Source organism: Panulirus ornatus, chromosome 61, assembly GCF_036320965.1.
Source record: "Panulirus ornatus isolate Po-2019 chromosome 61, ASM3632096v1, whole genome shotgun sequence".
NCBI lineage: Eukaryota > Metazoa > Arthropoda > Malacostraca > Decapoda > Palinuridae > Panulirus > Panulirus ornatus.
In genome coordinates, this window is record NC_092284.1 from 6,605,595 (window position 1) to 6,622,853 (window position 17,259).

Below are 17,259 nucleotides of genomic sequence, written 5' to 3' on the forward strand. Positions count from 1 at the left end.
ACTTAACACGCAAAATAACCTGTGGCTTCCATCATGACTATAGCTGTAGGTTAACTACCGAAATCAAATTGTACGTCCATACAAGTTTCCATAGAAAATTACGTTATATATGCCAAAGTATATCATTTACGGTGTTCAATTACGAACATAAAGTGATACAGTTTCACATAATGTCACTACGAGAAAATATCGAGTGTGGAAAAGTGACAAAGTGACATAGTGAAGTAATTAACGAGACTGAATTGATCGCCTTGGTAACCCGACATGACTTCAAGCTTGTGTGAGGCGATGAGTCCAGCTTGTGTGAGGCAATGAGTCCAGCTTGTGTGAGGCAATGAGTCCAGCTTGTGTGAGGCGATGAGTCCAGCTTGTGTGAGGCGATGAGTCCAGCTTGTGTGAGGCAATGAGTCCAGCTTGTGTGAGGCGGTGAGTCCAGCTTGTGTGAGGCGATGAGTCCAGCTTGTGTGAGGCGGTGAGTCCAGCTTGTGTGAGGCGATGAGTCCAGCTTGTGTGAGGCAGTGAGTCCAGCTTGTGTGAGGCGGTGAGTCCAGCTTGTGTGAGGCGATGAGTCCAGCTTGTGTGAGTATCAAGGACGTGTTTCCGGCCTGTTTGACCCAGCGCCGTTGACCTGACATATATATATATATATATATATATATATATATATATATATATATATATATATATATATATATATATATATATATATATATATATATATATATATTCCTATGAGTCCACGGGGAAAATGAAACACGAAAAGTTCCCAAGTGCACTTTCGTGTAATAATCATATCATCAGGGGAGACACAAGAGAGAAATATGTGATTATTACACGAAAGTGCACTTGGGAACTTTTCGTGTTTCATCTTCCCCGTGGAAAATTGTGATCCTTTCCAATATATATATATATATATATATATATATATATATATATATATATATATATATATATATATATATATATATATATATATATATATTGGATGGCCACAGACACACCTCACGGCCATGGACCTCCCTGCAGTCCAGCCACTTCAAAAAAACCCAGGTAAGGTCATGTATTCCACACTCCAGTGAACGTTTAGAACCAGAGAACAAGACGTCCCTCACCATTGTGTGAATTAGGATGTTAATTACTATCATCATTTGTGTTACGAGGGAAGCTAATTCATTTATGATACTATGGTTAGCCTTGAATATTCTTAGATATTCACTATGCCTTAAATATTCAATATCATGTTAGTCATTTGAAACTAGTTTGATACGAAGACTCCCATCACTGCCTGTCTACACACAGTTAATGGTCATGTTATGTGTAGTCATGTTGTCCTATTTAGGTATTAAATGTAAGGATATTATTGGCTCTTCCTTAATCTCCACAGGAAAGTGAGTAGTCAAAGTATGATTGGCAGTCCAGTGGCCTAGTTGGGTCGTTAATGTCTAGATTAAAGTGTTCTACTTAAACTACGGTTATGGGCGCCCATATATATATATATATATATATATATATATATATATATATATATATATATATATATATATATATATATATATAAATTCCTATGAGTCCACGGGGAAAATGAAACACGAAAAGTTCCCAAGTGCACTTTCGTGTAATAATCACATCATCAGGGGAGACACAAGAGAGAAATATAACAGTCAGTTGATATACATCGAAGAGACGTAGCGCAAAATTGTTATCCTTTCTAATATATATATATATATATATATATATATATATATATATATATATATATATATATTATCCCTGGGGATAGGGGAGAAAGAATACTTGCCACGTATTCCCTGCGTGTCGTAGAAGGCGACTAAAAGGTGGAGGGAGCGGGGGGGGGGGGGCTGGAAATCCTCCCCTCTCGCTTTTAATTTTCCAAAAGAAGGAACAGAGAAGGGGGCCAAGTGAGGATATTCCCTCAAAGGCTCAGTCCTCTGTCCTTAACGCTACCTCGCTGACGTGGGAAATGGCGAATAGTATGAGAAATATATATATAGAGAGATATATGAGAGAGAGAGAGAGAGAGAGAGAGAGAGAGAGAGAGAGAGAGAGAGAGAGAGAGAGAGAGAGAGAGAGTTCATCTGACCTCCTAGACACATAATGGTACAGGTTTTCCTGCAATAGTTATGGTAATGGTTCTTTTAGACAGCTAATTTTCCTTTATTATCCCCATATTTAACACATTTCAGGTCCGTAACACGTCTGATAATTAAGTTCAATTTACTTATTAGCTATCTGGCATAGCATATAGACCTTAAGTATAAGTGTGAGTTAAGGGAAGACAATGTTTTAATTAATAATCGCTAAAAAGAATGTATATCTAATGCGGCCATTATGTTAAAAGTGATATACAGACGCCAACCTTGAGCTTAGACTCTCACCACTAGATGGCACTGATGACGGCGGCGTTAGGGACTTCTGACACACATATAGACCTTAAGTATAAGTGTGAGTTAAGGGAAGACAATGTTTTAGTTAATAATCGCTAAAAAGAATGTATATCTAATGTGGCCATTATGTTAAAAGTGATATACAGACGCCAACCTTGAGCTTAGACTCTCACCACTAGATGGCACTGATGACGGCGGCGGCGGCGTTAGGGACTTCTGACACACAGTGACGCGTCTTGCTATACAGGTGGCTCTGCTGATGGAACGTAAACAAAGCATTTCACCACATGGTGGAGGCCAGGGGCCATCTAGCCAGCTGACACCCCCAGACTAACGACTCATTTGCATCTTGAATCACTATAAGAGTCGTGGAGATTGGTGGCCATAATACACTCAGAATCATAGAGTAAGTACGAATTATGGGGGTGTGATGGTGGATGGAAGGGAGAAAGTTCGTTGTTATGGTTCTGTAGTTATCAAACTGTTTAATTACCCATTTCCCATTTAAACAAGACAATTTTAGTGATAATATGGATGATTGGTGTAAGTCTTGGGGAAGGGAGGCTCCACTGGGTCCATGGGGTCCAGGGGTCCATGTTGGCATTGTGGTAGTGAACATAGGGTATACATATACTGATACATAATGTATACAATACATTGTTAAAATGATGGATACATATCAATACTTTAGAGTTATGTAGCCGAGACATAGCATAGGCATTACTGCCTGGTGGATACATCATGTCGTGTTGGGACGTAAGAGGACCCATGGGCCTCATACTGGTAGTGTGGGGGGGGGAGGGGGCACATAGCCAGCCAATGTATTGATATAGAAGGATAACAAGCAGGCCTAGGCAGGCCCAGGGACCTACTGGGGTGTCTTTCCCCATTATTGCATGTATGGACATAACATTAGAATTCGACACTATAATGTACTGACGCTCACAAGGAGATTTAGGATACATCATAATTTGTAGAATACAATGTTATACTTATTAATGCTCGTATGATTGTTATACTGCATATGAGCATGGTATCTCTATACCTGAGGGCAGGGAGAATACTTCCCACGTATTCCCTGCGTTTCGTAGAAGGCCACGTAAAGGGAAGGGAGCGAGGGGCTGGAAATCCTCCCCTACCATTTTTTTACTTTTCTAGAACAAGGAAGAGAGAAGGTGGCAAAATGAGGATATTCCCTCTAAGGCTCAGTCCTCTTTTCTTAACACTACCTTGCTAACGCAGGAAAGGTAGATACGTATGAAAAAAAGTAATGGTATGTCTTCAAGGATATTACTGTCCATAACATAATCACAAAGTTTGCAAAACATTAAGCCTTGAGTTCTCAAATCATTGACATTAGGAAATTCAGCGATATTGTATGGTATGATTTCGTAGCATGTAATTGTCAGATACAGAGCAGCGCTGGCACTTGGAATGTTCAGAATCTTAGTTTCTTCTGACTTGCCATATGTATGTGTATAAATTGTAAATTATGGCTGCAAAGAAGAGTGTGGTATGACTTTAAATACATGAGATTTACCATATTACTAATTTCTCTTTAGTGATGAAAACATAGGTATGATCAGAAAATTTATTGAAGAGCAAATAGAATGGTGTTAGGGAACACTATTCTTGTGTATAAGAAAAGAATGAAAGCCATGTGATTCCCCACACAGTCATATCAAAGGTTATAGGGGGAAGATGTTATTAAAACACAAGATTCTGAATGCAACTAGACGTAGGACTGTTACAGAAGTCTTAAGAAGAAAATTGTCAAAGAGACCAGAATTGAATACAGTACAAGTATTCTTATTTTACTAACTGCCATCCGTTTACAGTGTTTTGCTTTTTCATTTAATATAACTTTTTAGTCATTGATGTTTTTGCAAATCTTGGACGATTTAATCTAATATCCAGAAATTATGTAAATCTTAACTGAGGAAGTGATAGAGTATATGCATTCTATCAGTACCAGCAATAAAGGCTCTGAAGTAGTAATTTTTATCTTGAGAATTTGTTCGTAAAGCCGTAGATTTTATATGTCAACTTACAGTAATTTGTGATGAAAGGACATTGTACCACAGGAAAGTGTTACACTTTTAAGGTTACCAGTTTTTTACCAGGTATACAGCATTATTCAGTATAACAGCATTAAGCCAAGATCTCTTAAAATTTTTTAGAAACAATTTTCTCCTTTTATGCAGATGTAATCAAATGGACATAGTTGTCTTGGCTTTCAGTGTAGTGAATGATATTATGTAACCTCTGTATCACTTGCTTTTTCTACTTGATCATTTATGATTTTCTTGTTTACGTATATTCCAAATTGATAATACAACACATTTACAGAATTAAGGGATAATGTTCCAATTGGCCGAGATCCGTCATATGGTGCGTATCCCTCCTTGGTTATTTGGTCAGACCCTCAACGATGCTGTTATAGAAGAGCTTAATCGCAAACTTGCCAACAAGGTTAGTTATCTGTTTTTCACTGGTGCTTTCATGTAATTCATTTTAGATCATTGCAGCGAAACAAACTTTTTATTTCATTCTGTTTAGCTCAGGCCTAATGCCTCTGATTTATATCACTTGATATTTTGACCTTTAAATTATTATTGATGGGGACTTTAGATGTAAAATGTGGCGGTTGTGGGTATTAGAAACAGTGAACAGCTTACAGAGTTGTGTTTCGAATAAGAACTGGTGATTAGGAATTCTTGGTTTAAAAAAGGGCATGCCTAAGTATATGTGAAATAGGAAAGATAGTTAGTTGGCATTATTAGATTACATACTTTCTGATAGGCTTGCAAAAGAGAAACTTGTAGATGTGGATGGCTGAGGGGGTGGTTGGTAGGATGTCTTATTGTCATCTGGTAGAGGCAAGGGTGCAGATTCATCTGGTAGAGGCAAGGATGCAGATTTGTTGTGGCTTTTGTTAAAGAGAAAATTACTTGGGTGAAAGAGGGTGGTGAAAGTAAGTGAGCTTGAAAAAGATATTATGTGAAGAGATACCAGGAAAGATTGAGTGTAGAATGGCAAAAGGTGAGAGTAAATGAACGTGGCAGTGTTGTTGACGGAGTGAGTGGAAGTCTTGGTGGTGTCGGAGGTGTTGTGAACTCGTACTGTGGTCTATGCCATTACCAGAGATGTTGGCTGCATTGTCTCTTGATCATAATCTGCCAGCCAACCTGTATTTGGATATGGCACAGTATGGAGAGCTGTGGAACTGGGACATGAATCAGCAGTCGTAAGACTTTCCCAATAAAGAGGAGCAGCAGCAGTGGCATGGTGAACAGGAAGTTGCTAGCAGAGGCCAGATGCACTAGCAACTCAAAGAATCTGAAATGGGAGCAGATTGTGGCAGCAGCAGCGAGCGGGTTGCCTCTCATATTGCTCAGCACCACTTATTTCATCTTTGACAAATCTGCCAGGATGAGGAATGGGAAGTGTTGAAGGAAGCAGTGCTGGCATGTGTGAGAGAAGTGTCTGGCATGTGGGAAGTGGACAGATGATGAAAAAGGGTAATGAGTGGAGGGATGGTGAAGTTAGAAGTTGTTAGTGAAAGGGAAAAGAGAGGTGTATTGGCATTACTTACAAGGAAGGAGTGCAGCCGATTGCTAGATGTACAAGAGAAAGTGGCAGGTCAAGAGAAAAGTACAGAGGCTGCAAAAGAAGGCAAATTAGAGTTGGAGTGAGTGATTATCAGCAAACTTCTGAGTAAAAATATTATTTGGAAGAAGGGTAGTACTGTGATAAAAACAAGAGAACAAATTGTAACATCACTGAAGAGGGTTAATAGGGAAGTGGTGAAAGACAGAAATTGGGTGAAGAGGAGATGGAGTAAGTATTTTGAAGGGTCTTTAAATGTGTTTCATGATAGGGTGGCTGATGTGGGAGGTTTGGGACATGGAGGTATGTGTAGAAAGAGTCATGGAAGATGGTTTGGTGAAAAGAGGTAGAGAAAGTGTTGCACAAGATGAAGTGCAGCATAGTAGCTGGAGTGGATGATATTGCAAATGAATTTCTTAGATGATGGGATGACTGTGTTGGTTAGTTAGGATTTTCATCTTGTGCATAAATCTTGGTCAGGTGCCTGAGGATTGGCAGAGTGCTTGTATAATGCAATTGTATTAAGGCAAGGGGGACAAAATTTAGTGTTCAGACTACAGAGGTATAAGTTTGTTGAGTGTAGTTAATAAGTTGTATGGAAGAGTGGTGACTGAGAGGTGGTGGCTTCCACAGAGCATTGGAATAGGGAAGAACAGTGTGGTTTTAGGAATGGTCAGAGGATGTGTGGATCAGGTGTTTGCTTTGAAGAATGTGAGTGAGAAATATTTAGAGAAACAGAAGGATTTGCATGTGGCATTTGTGGATCTCAAGAAAGCATATGATAGGGATGATTGAAATGCTCATGTGGAAAGCGTTGTGGATATATATTATGGGAGGAAAGCTATTAAAAGCAGTAAGGCATTTTTATTAAAAGAGGAAGGTGCTGTTGAAAGTAGTTAGAGAGGAAGTTGAGATTGGTTCTAGATTACATGACCCTTTGGCAGGGGTGTATAATGTCACCATAACTGTTTAATTTATTTATGAATTTGGAGGTGATGGAGATGACTAAAATGGTTCTTAGGGAGAGGAGCAGGTATGCAGTCTGTTAGGGTTGGGGAAGCCTAGCTGGTGAGTTGAACTGGTGTCTTTAAGTTTGTGATGGCCTTGGTTAAGGATTTCAGTTGCTTGTGCTATCTTATATAACATTGAGGAAAAAATTGATACAAGATGAAATAGCCTGATATCTTCCACCAGGTGGTTCTGAATGTTGGACTGTGTATAGCACTGTTTGATGTAACATCTTTAGGAGACTCTTACATCTTTCCGGGAGATGGTGCCTCCCACACCCGCGTCACCTTTAGATACATTGTGTTCAGACCATTCATGGAAGAAATTCTGGAAGGCATCATCAAGTCTGCTGATGCTAATGGGATGCAAGGTGGGTAGAGTCCTTTTATGAAACAGTCACCTCAATGTGATTCCACTATTGTACTAGTGTATAAAGGAATACATGTTAAAGTATGTTTATTACAATTACAGAGGATTAGTTTGCCAAGTATAGGTAGGAGGTTATGATAGAGAGGCAAATAAGAGAATAAAAAGATAAAGTATTTATATTTATTTATTATACTTGATCGCTGTTCCTGTGTTAGGAAGGTAGTGCCAGGGAAGAATGGCCTATATACACACACACACACATATATATATATATATATATATATATATATATATATATATATATATATATATATATATATATATATATACGTGAATACCCATAAACGCACATATACATATATACTTTTTATATATTATACTTAACCGTCATTTCCCACATCAGCAAGGTAGCACCAGGAAACAGATGAAGAATGGTCCATACACTCATATTCACTCACACATATATATATATCTTTCTTTCAAACTATTCGCCATTTCCCGCATTAGCAAGGTAGCGTTAAGAACAGATGACTGGGCCTCTGAGGGAATATCCTCACCAGGCCTCATTCTCTGTTCCTTCTTTTGGAAAATTAAAAAAAAAAATGAGAGGGGAGGATTTCCAGCCCCCCCACTCCCTCCCCTTTTAGTCGCCTTCTACGACACGCAGGGAATACGTGGGAAGTATTCTTTCTCCCCTATCCCCAGGGATATTTTTTTTTTTTTTTTTGCTTTGTCGCTGTCTCCCGTGTTTGCGAGGTAGCGCAAGGAAACAGACGAAAGAAATGGCCCAAACCACCCCCATACACATGTATATACATACGTCCATACACGCAAATATACATACCTACACAGCTTTCCATGGTTTACCCCAGACGCTTCACATGCCCTGATTCAATCCACTGACAGCACGTCAACCCCGGTATACCACATCGATCCAATTCACTCTATTCCTTGCCCTCCTTTCACCCTCCTGCATGTTCAGGCCCCGATCACACAAAATCTTTTTCACTCCATCTTTCCACCTCCAATTTGGTCTCCCACTTCTCGTTCCCTCCACCTCCGACACATATATCCTCTTGGTCAATCTTTCCTCACTCATTCTCTCCATGTGCCTAAACCATTTCAAAACACCCTCTTCTGCTCTCTCAATCACGCTCTTTTTATTTCCACACATCTCTCTTACCCTTACGTTACTTACTCGATCAAACCACCTCACACCACACATTGTCCTCAAACATCTCATTTCCAGCACATCCATCCTCCTACGTACAACTCTATCCATAGCCCACGCCTCGCAACCATACAACATTGTTGGAACCACTATTCCTTCAAACATACCCATTTTTGCTTTCCGAAATAATGTTCTCGACTTCCACACATTCTTCAAGGCTCCCAGGATTTTCGCCCCCTCCCCCACCCTATGATCCACTTCCGCTTCCATGGTTCGAAGAAAAATATATATATATATATATATATATATATATATATATATATATATATATATATATATATATATATATATGTATGTATATATATATATATATATATATATATATATATATATATATATATATATATATATATATATATTTTTTTTTTTTTATACAAATCGCCATTTCCTGCATTAGCGAGGTAGCGTTAAGAACAGAGGATGAGGACTGGGCCTTTGAGGGAATATCCTCACCTGGCCCCTTTCTCTGTTTCTTCTTTTGGAAAAAAAAAAAAAAATGAGGGGAGGATTTCCAGCCTCCCGCTCCCATATATATATATATATATATATATATATATATATATATATATATATATATATATATATATATATATCTTTCATACTATTCGCCATTTCCCGCATTAGCGAGGTAGCGTTGAGAACAGAGGACTGGGCCCTTGAGGGAATATCCTCACCTGGGCCCCTTCTCTGTTCCCTCTTTTGGAAAATTAAAAAAAAAAAGTGATATATAAAGGGAGTAATGAGTAATGTGGCAGTTGAGGGAATAATTGGTATGCATGGGGTGTTCAGTGTTGTAAATGGAAATGGTGAAGAGCTTGTAGATTTATGTGCTGAAAAAGGACTGATGATTGGGAATACCTGGTTTAAAAAGCGAGATATACATAAGTATACTTATGTAAGTAGGAGAGATGGCCAGAGAGCGTTATTGGATTACGTGTTAATTGACAGGCGTGCGAAAGAGAGACTTTTGGATGTTAATGTGCTGAGAGGTGCAACTGGAGGGATGTCTGATCATTATCTTGTGGAGGCTAAGGTGAAGATTAGTATGGGTTTTCAGAAAAGAGGAGTGAATGTTGGGGTGAAGAAGGTGGTGAGAGTAAGTGAGCTTGGGAAGGAGACCTATGTGGGGAAGTACCAGGAGAGACTGTGTACAGAATGGAAAAAGGTGAGAACAATGGAAGTAAGGGGAGTGGGGGAGGAATGGGATGTATTTAGGGAATCAGTGATGGATTGCGCAAAAGATGCTTGTGGCATGAGAAGAGTGGGAGGTGGGCTGTTTAGAAAGGGTAGTGAGTGGTGGGATGAAGAAGTAAGAGTATTAGTGAAAGAGAAGAGAGAGGCATTTGGACGATTTTTGCAGGGAAAAAATGCAATTGAGTGGGAGAAGTATAAAAGAAAGAGACAGGAGGTCAAGAGAAAGGTGCAAGAGGTGAAAAAAAGGGCAAATGAGAGTTGGGGTGAGAGACTATCAGTAAATTTTAGGGAGAATAAAAAGATGTTCTGGAAGGAGGTAAATAGGGTGCGTAAGACAAGGGAGCAAATGGGAACTTCAGTGAAGGGCGTAAATGGGGAGGTGATAACAAGTAGCGGTGATGTGAGAAGGAGATGGAATGAGTATTTTGAAGGTTTGTTGAATGTGTCTGATGACAGAGTGGCAGATATAGGGTGTTTTGGTCGAGGTGGTGTGCAAAGTGAGAGGGTTAGGGAAAATGATTTGGTAAACAGAGAAGAGGTAGTAAAAGCTTTGCGGAAGATGAAAGCCGGCAAGGCAGCAGGTTTGGATGGTATTGCAGTGGAATTTATTAAGAAAGGGGGTGACTGTATTGTTGACTGGTTGGTAAGGTTATTTAATGTATGTATGACTCATGGTGAGGTGCCTGAGGATTGGCGGAATGCGTGCATAGTGCCATTGTACAAAGGCAAAGGGGATAAGAGTGAGTGCTCAAATTACAGAGGTATAAGTTTGTTGAGTATTCCTGGTAAATTATATGGGAGGGTATTGATTGAGAGGGTGAAGGCATGTACAGAGCATCAGATTGGGGAAGAGCAGTGCGGTTTCAGAAGTGGTAGAGGATGTGTGGATCAGGTGTTTGCTTTGAAGAATGTATGTGAGAAATACTTAGAAAAGCAAATGGATTTGTATGTAGCATTTATGGATCTGGAGAAGGCATATGATAGAGTTGATAGAGATGCTCTGTGGAAGGTATTAAGAATATATGGTGTGGGAGGCAAGTTGTTAGAAGCAGTGAAAAGTTTTTATCGAGGATGTAAGGCATGTGTACGTGTAGGAAGAGAGGAAAGTGATTGGTTCTCAGTGAATGTAGGTTTGCGGCAGGGGTGTGTGATGTCTCCATGGTTGTTTAATTTGTTTATGGATGGGGTTGTAAGGGAGGTAAATGCAAGAGTCCTGGAAAGAGGGGCAAGAATGAAGTCTGTTGGGGATGAGAGAGCTTGGGAAGTGAGTCAGTTGTTGTTCGCTGATGATACAGCGCTGGTGGCTGATTCATGTGAGAAACTGCAGAAGCTGGTGACTGAGTTTGGTAAAGTGTGTGGAAGAAGAAAGTTGAGAGTAAATGTGAATAAGAGCAAGGTTATTAGGTACAGTAGGGGTGAGGGTCAAGTCAATTGGGAGGTGAGTTTGAATGGAGAAAAACTGGAGGAAGTGAAGTGTTTTAGATATCTGGGAGTGGATCTGTCAGCGGATGGAACCATGGAAGCGGAAGTGGATCATAGGGTGGGGGAGGGGGCGAAAATTTTGGGAGCCTTGAAAAATGTGTGGAAGTCGAGAACATTATCTCGGAAAGCAAAAATGGGTATGTTTGAGGGAATAGCGGTTCCAACAATGTTGTATGGTTGCGAGGCGTGGGCTATGGATAGAGATGTGCGCAGGAGGATGGATGTGCTGGAAATGAGATGTTTGAGGACAATGTGTGGTGTGAGGTGGTTTGATCGAGTAAGTAACGTAAGGGTAAGAGAGATGTGTGGAAATAAAAAGAGCGTGGTTGAGAGAGCAGAAGAGGGTGTTTTGAAATGGTTTGGGCACATGGAGAGAATGAGTGAGGAGAGATTGACCAAGAGGATATATGTGTCGGAGGTGGAGGGAACGAGGAGAAGAGGGAGACCAAATTGGAGGTGGAAAGATGGAGTGAAAAAGATTTTGTGTGATCGGGGCCTGAACATGCAGGAGGGTGAAAGGAGGGCAAGAAATAGAGTGAATTGGAGTCATGTGGTATACAGGGGTTGACGTGCTGTCAGTGGATTGAATCAGGGCATGTGAAGCGTCTGGGGTAAATCATGGAAAGCTGTGTAGGTATGTATATTTGCGTGTGTGGACGTGTGTATGTACATGTGTATGGGGGGGGGGGTTGGGCCATTTCTTTCGTCTGTTTCCTTGCGCTACCTCGCAAACGCGGGAGACAGCGACAAAGTATAAAAAAAAAAAAAAAAAAAAAAAAAAAAATATATATATATATATATATATATATATATATATATATATATATATATATATATATATATATATATATACATATATATATATATATATATATATATATATATATATATATATATATATATATATATATATATCCCTGGGGATAGGGGAGAAAGAATACTTCCCACGTATTCCCTGCGTGTCGTAGAAGGCGACTAAAAGGGGAGGGAGCGGGTGGCTGGAAATCCTCCTCTCTCTTGTTTTTTTTTTTTTTAATTTTCCAAAAGACGGAACAGAGAAGGCGGTCAGGTGAGGATATTCCCTCTAAGGCCCAGTTCTCTGTTCTTAACGCTACGTCGCTAACGCGGGAAATGGCAAATAGTATGAAAAAAAAAATATATATACATATATATATATATATATATATATATATATATATATATATATATATATATATATATATATATATTTTTTTTTTTTTTTTTTTGCTTTGTCGCTGTCTCCCGCGTTTGCGAGGTAGCGCAAGGAAACAGAAGAAGGTGGTGAGAGTAAGTGAGCTTGGGAAGGAGACTTGTGTGAGGAAGTACCAGGAGAGACTGAGTGCAGAATGGAAAAAGGTGAGAACAATGGAAGTAAGGGGAGTGCGGGAGGAATGGGATGTATTTAGGGAATCAGTGATGGATTGCGCAAAAGATGCTTGTGGCATGAGAAGAGTGGGAGGTGGGTTGATTAGAAAGGGTAGTGAGTGGTGGGATGAAGAAGTAAGAGTATTAGTGAAAGAGAAGAGAGAGGCATTTGGACGATTTTTGCAGGGAAAAAATGCAGTTAAGTGGGAGACGTATAAAAGAAAGAGACAGGAGGTCAAGAGAAAGGTGCAAGAGGTGAAAAAAAGGGCAAATGAGAGTTGGGGTGAGAGAGTATCATTAAATTTTAGGGAGAATAAAAAGATGTTCTGGAAGGAGGTAAATAAAGTGCGTAAGACAAGGGAGCAAATGGGAACTTCGGTGAAGGGCGCAAATGGGGAGGTGATAACAAGTAGTGGTGATGTGAGAAGGAGATGGAGTGAGTATTTTGAAGGTTTGTTGAATGTGTTTGATGATAGAGTGGCAGATATAGGGTGTTTTGGTCGAGGTGGTGTGCAAAGTGAGAGGGTTAGGGAAAATGATTTGGTAAACAGAGAAGAGGTAGTAAAAGCTTTGCGGAAGATGAAAGCCGGCAAGGCAGCAGGTTTGGATGGTATTGCAGTGGAATTTATTAAAAAAGGGGGTGACTGTATTGTTGACTGGTTGGTAAGGTTATTTAATGTATGTATGACTCACGGTGAGGTGCCTGAGAATTGGCAGAATGCGTGCATAGTGCCATTGTACAAAGGCAAAGGGGATAAGAGTGAGTGCTCAAATTACAGAGGTATAAGTTTGTTGAGTATTCCTGGTAAATTATATGGGAGGGTATTGATTGAGAGGGTGAAGGCATGTACAGAGCATCAGATTGGGGAAGAGCAGTGTAGTTTCAGAAGTGGTAGAGGATGTGTGGATCAGGTGTTTGCTTTGAAGAATGTATGTGAGAAATACTTAGAAAAGCAAATGGATTTGTATGTAGCATTTATGGATCTGGAGAAGGCATATGATAGAGTTGATAGAGATGCTCTGTGGAAGGTATTAAGAATATATGGTGTGGGAGGCAAGTTGTTAGAAGCAGTGAAAAGTTTTTATCGAGGATGTAAGGCATGTGTACGTGTAGGAAGAGAGGAAAGTGATTGGTTCTCAGTGAATGTAGGTTTGCGGCAGGGGTGTGTGATGTCTCCATGGTTGTTTAATTTGTTTATGGATGGGGTTGTTAGGGAGGTGAATGCAAGAGTTTTGGAAAGAGGGGCAAGTATGAAGTCTGGTGGGGATGAGAGAGCTTGGGAAGTGAGTCAGTTGTTGTTCGCTGATGATACAGCGCTGGTGGCTGATTCATGTGAGAAACTGCAGAAGCTGGTGACTGAGTTTGGTAAAGTGTGTGAAAGAAGAAAGTTAAGAGTAAATGTGAATAAGAGCAAGGTTATTAGGTACAGTAGGGTTGAGGGTCAAGTCAATTGGGAGGTGAGTTTGAATGGAGAAAAACTGGAGGAAGTGAAGTGTTTTAGATATCTGGGAGTGGATCTGGCAGCGGAGGGAACCATGGAAGTGGAAGTGGATCATAGGGTGGGAGCCTTGAAGAATGTGTGGAAGTCGAGAACATTATCTCGGAAAGCAAAAATGGGTATGTTTGAAGGAATAGTGGTTCCAACAATGTTGTATGGTTGCGAGGCGTGGGCTATGGATAGAGGTGTGCGCAGGAGGATGGAGGTGCTGGGAATGAGATGTTTGAGGACAATGTGTGGTGTGAGGTGGTTTGATCGAGTAAGTGACGTAAGGGTAAGAGAGATGTGTGGAAATAAAAAGAGCGTGGTTGAGAGAGCAGAAGAGGGTGTTTTGAAATGGTTTGGGCACATGGAGAGAATGAGTGAGGAAAGATTGACCAAGAGGATATATGTGTCGGAGGTGGAGGGAACGAGGAGAAGAGGGAGACCAAATTGGAGGTGGAAAGATGGAGTGAAAAAGATTTTGTGTGATCAGGGCCTGAACATGCAGGAGGGTGAAAGGAGGGCAAGGAATAGAGTGAATTGGAGCGATGTGGTATACCGGGGTTGACGTGCTGTCAGTGGATTGAATCGGGGCATGTGAAGCGTCTGGGGTAAACCATGGAAAGCTGTGTGGGTATGTATATTTGCGTGTGTGGACGTATGTATATGCATGTATATGTGGGTGGGTTGGGCCATTTCTTTCGTCTGTTTCCTTGCGCTACCTCGCAAACGCGGGAGACAGCGACAAAGCAAAAAAAAAATATATATATATATATATATATATATACCTCTGTGGAAGGTATTAAGAATATATGGTGTGGGAGGAAAGTTGTTAGAAGCAGTGAAAAGTTTTTATCGAGGATGTAAGGCATGTGTACGTGTAGGAAGAGAGGAAAGTGATTGGTTCTCAGTGAATGTAGGTTTGCGGCAGGGGTGTGTGATGTCTCCATGGTTGTTTAATTTGTTTATGGATGGGGTTGTTAGGGAGGTAAATGCAAGAGTTTTGGAAAGAGGGGCAAGTATGAAGTCTGTTGGGGATGAGAGAGCTTGGGAAGTGAGTCAGTTGTTGTTCGCTGATGATACAGCGCTGGTGGCTGATTCATGTGAGAAACTGCAGAAGCTGGTGACTGAGTTTGGTAAAGTGTGTGGAAGAAGAAAGTTAAGAGTAAATGTGAATAAGAGCAAGGTTATTAGGTGCAGTAGGGTTGAGGGTCAAGTCAATTGGGAGGTGAGTTTGAATGGAGAAAAACTGGAGGAAGTGAAGTGTTTTAGATATCTGGGAGTGGATCTGGCAGCGGATGGAACCATGGAAGCGGAAGTGGATCATAGGGTGGGGGAGGGGGCGAAAATTCTGGGGGCCTTGAAGAATGTGTGGAAGTCGAGAACATTATCTCGGAAAGCAAAAATGGGTATGTTTGAAGGAATAGTGGTTCCAACAATGTTGTATGGTTGCGAGGCGTGGGCTATGGATAGAGTTGTGCGCAGGAGGATGGATGTGCTGGAAATGAGATGTTTGAGGACAATGTGTGGTGTGAGGTGGTTTGATCGAGTGAGGGTAAGGGTAAGAGAGATGTGTGGAAATAAAAAGAGCGTGGTTGAGAGAGCAGAAGAGGGTGTTTTGAAGTGGTTTGGGCACATGGAGAGGATGAGTGAGGAAAGATTGACCAAGAGGATATATGTGTCGGAGGTGGAGGGAACGAGGAGAAGAGGGAGACCAAATTGGAGGTGGAAAGATGGAGTGAAAGAGATTTTGTGTGGTCGGGGCCTGAACATGCAGGAGGGTGAAAGGAGGGCAAGGAATAGAGTGAATTGGAGCGATGTGGTATACCGGGGTTGACGTGCTGTCAGTGGATTGAATCGGGGCATGTGAAGCGTCTGGGGTAAACCATGGAAAGCTGTGTAGGTATGTATATTTGCGTGTGTGGACGTATGTATATACATGTGTATGGGGGGGTTGGGCCATTTCTTTCTTCTGTTTCCTTGCGCTACCTCGCAAACGCGGGAGACAGCGACAAAGTATAATAAAAAAAAAAAAAATTTATTATACTTTGTCGCTGTCTCCTGCATTAGTGAGGTAGTGCAAGGAAACAGATGTAAGAATGGCCCAACCCACCCACATACACATGTATAAACATACACGTCCACACACGCACATATACATTTCAACATGTATATACATACACAGACATATACATATATACACATGTACATAATTTATACTTGCTGCCTTTATTCATTCCCTTCACCACTCCTCCACACATGAAATAACACCCCCCTCCCCCCTGCACATGCTAAGAAAAGAAAACAAAGGCCACATTCGTTCACACTCAGTCTCTAGCTGTCATATATAATGCACCGAAACCACAGCTCCCTTTCCATGTCCAGACCCCACACAACTTTCCATGGTATACCCCAGACGCTTCACATGCCCTAGTTCAATCCACTGACAGCACGTCGACCCCGGTATACCACATCGTTCCAATTTACTCTATTCCTTGCATGCCTTTCACCCTCCTGCATGTTCAGGCCCTGATCGCTCAAAATCTTTTTCTCTCCATCCTTCTACCTCCAATTTGGTCTCCCACTTCTCCTCATTCCCTCCACCTCTGACACATATATCCTCTTTGTCAATTTTTCCTCACTCATTCTCTCCATGTGACCAAACCATTTCAATACACCCTCTTCTGCTCTCTCAACCACACACTTTTTATTACCACACATCTCTCTTACCCTTTCATTATTTGATCAAACCACCTCACACCACATTTTGTCCTCAAACATCTCATTTCCAACACATCCACCCTTCTCCGCACAACCCTTGCAACCCTATAACATTGTTGGAACCTCTATTCCTTCAAACATACCCATTTTTGCTTTCCGAGATAATGTTCTCGCCTTCCACACATTCTCCAACACTCCCAGAACTTTCGCTCCCTCCCCCACCCTATGACTCACTTCTGCTTCCATGGTTCCATCCGCTGCCAAATCCACTCCCAGATATCTAAAACACTTTACTTCCTCCAGTTTTTCTCCATTCAAACTTTCCTCCCAACTGACTTGTCTCTCAACCCTACTGTAACTAATAACCTTGCTC

The 17,259-nt window shown here is 40.8% G+C and overlaps 1 protein-coding gene across 1 annotated transcript in view; it reads left to right on the plus strand.

The window, feature by feature from the left end:
* Nucleotides 1-2,662: 2,662 nt before the first annotated feature.
* The window catches only part of Polr3H (RNA polymerase III subunit H), a 42,872-nt gene continuing 28,275 nt past the window's right edge, over nucleotides 2,663-17,259 (plus strand). Inside the window, exons 1-3 of the mRNA XM_071696904.1 lie at nucleotides 2,663-2,811; nucleotides 4,755-4,877; nucleotides 7,209-7,392. Of these exons, the coding sequence (XP_071553005.1) occupies nucleotides 4,767-4,877; nucleotides 7,209-7,392 (295 nt within the window). The 5' untranslated portion in view covers nucleotides 2,663-2,811; nucleotides 4,755-4,766. The remainder of the gene's footprint in view (nucleotides 2,812-4,754; nucleotides 4,878-7,208; nucleotides 7,393-17,259) is intronic.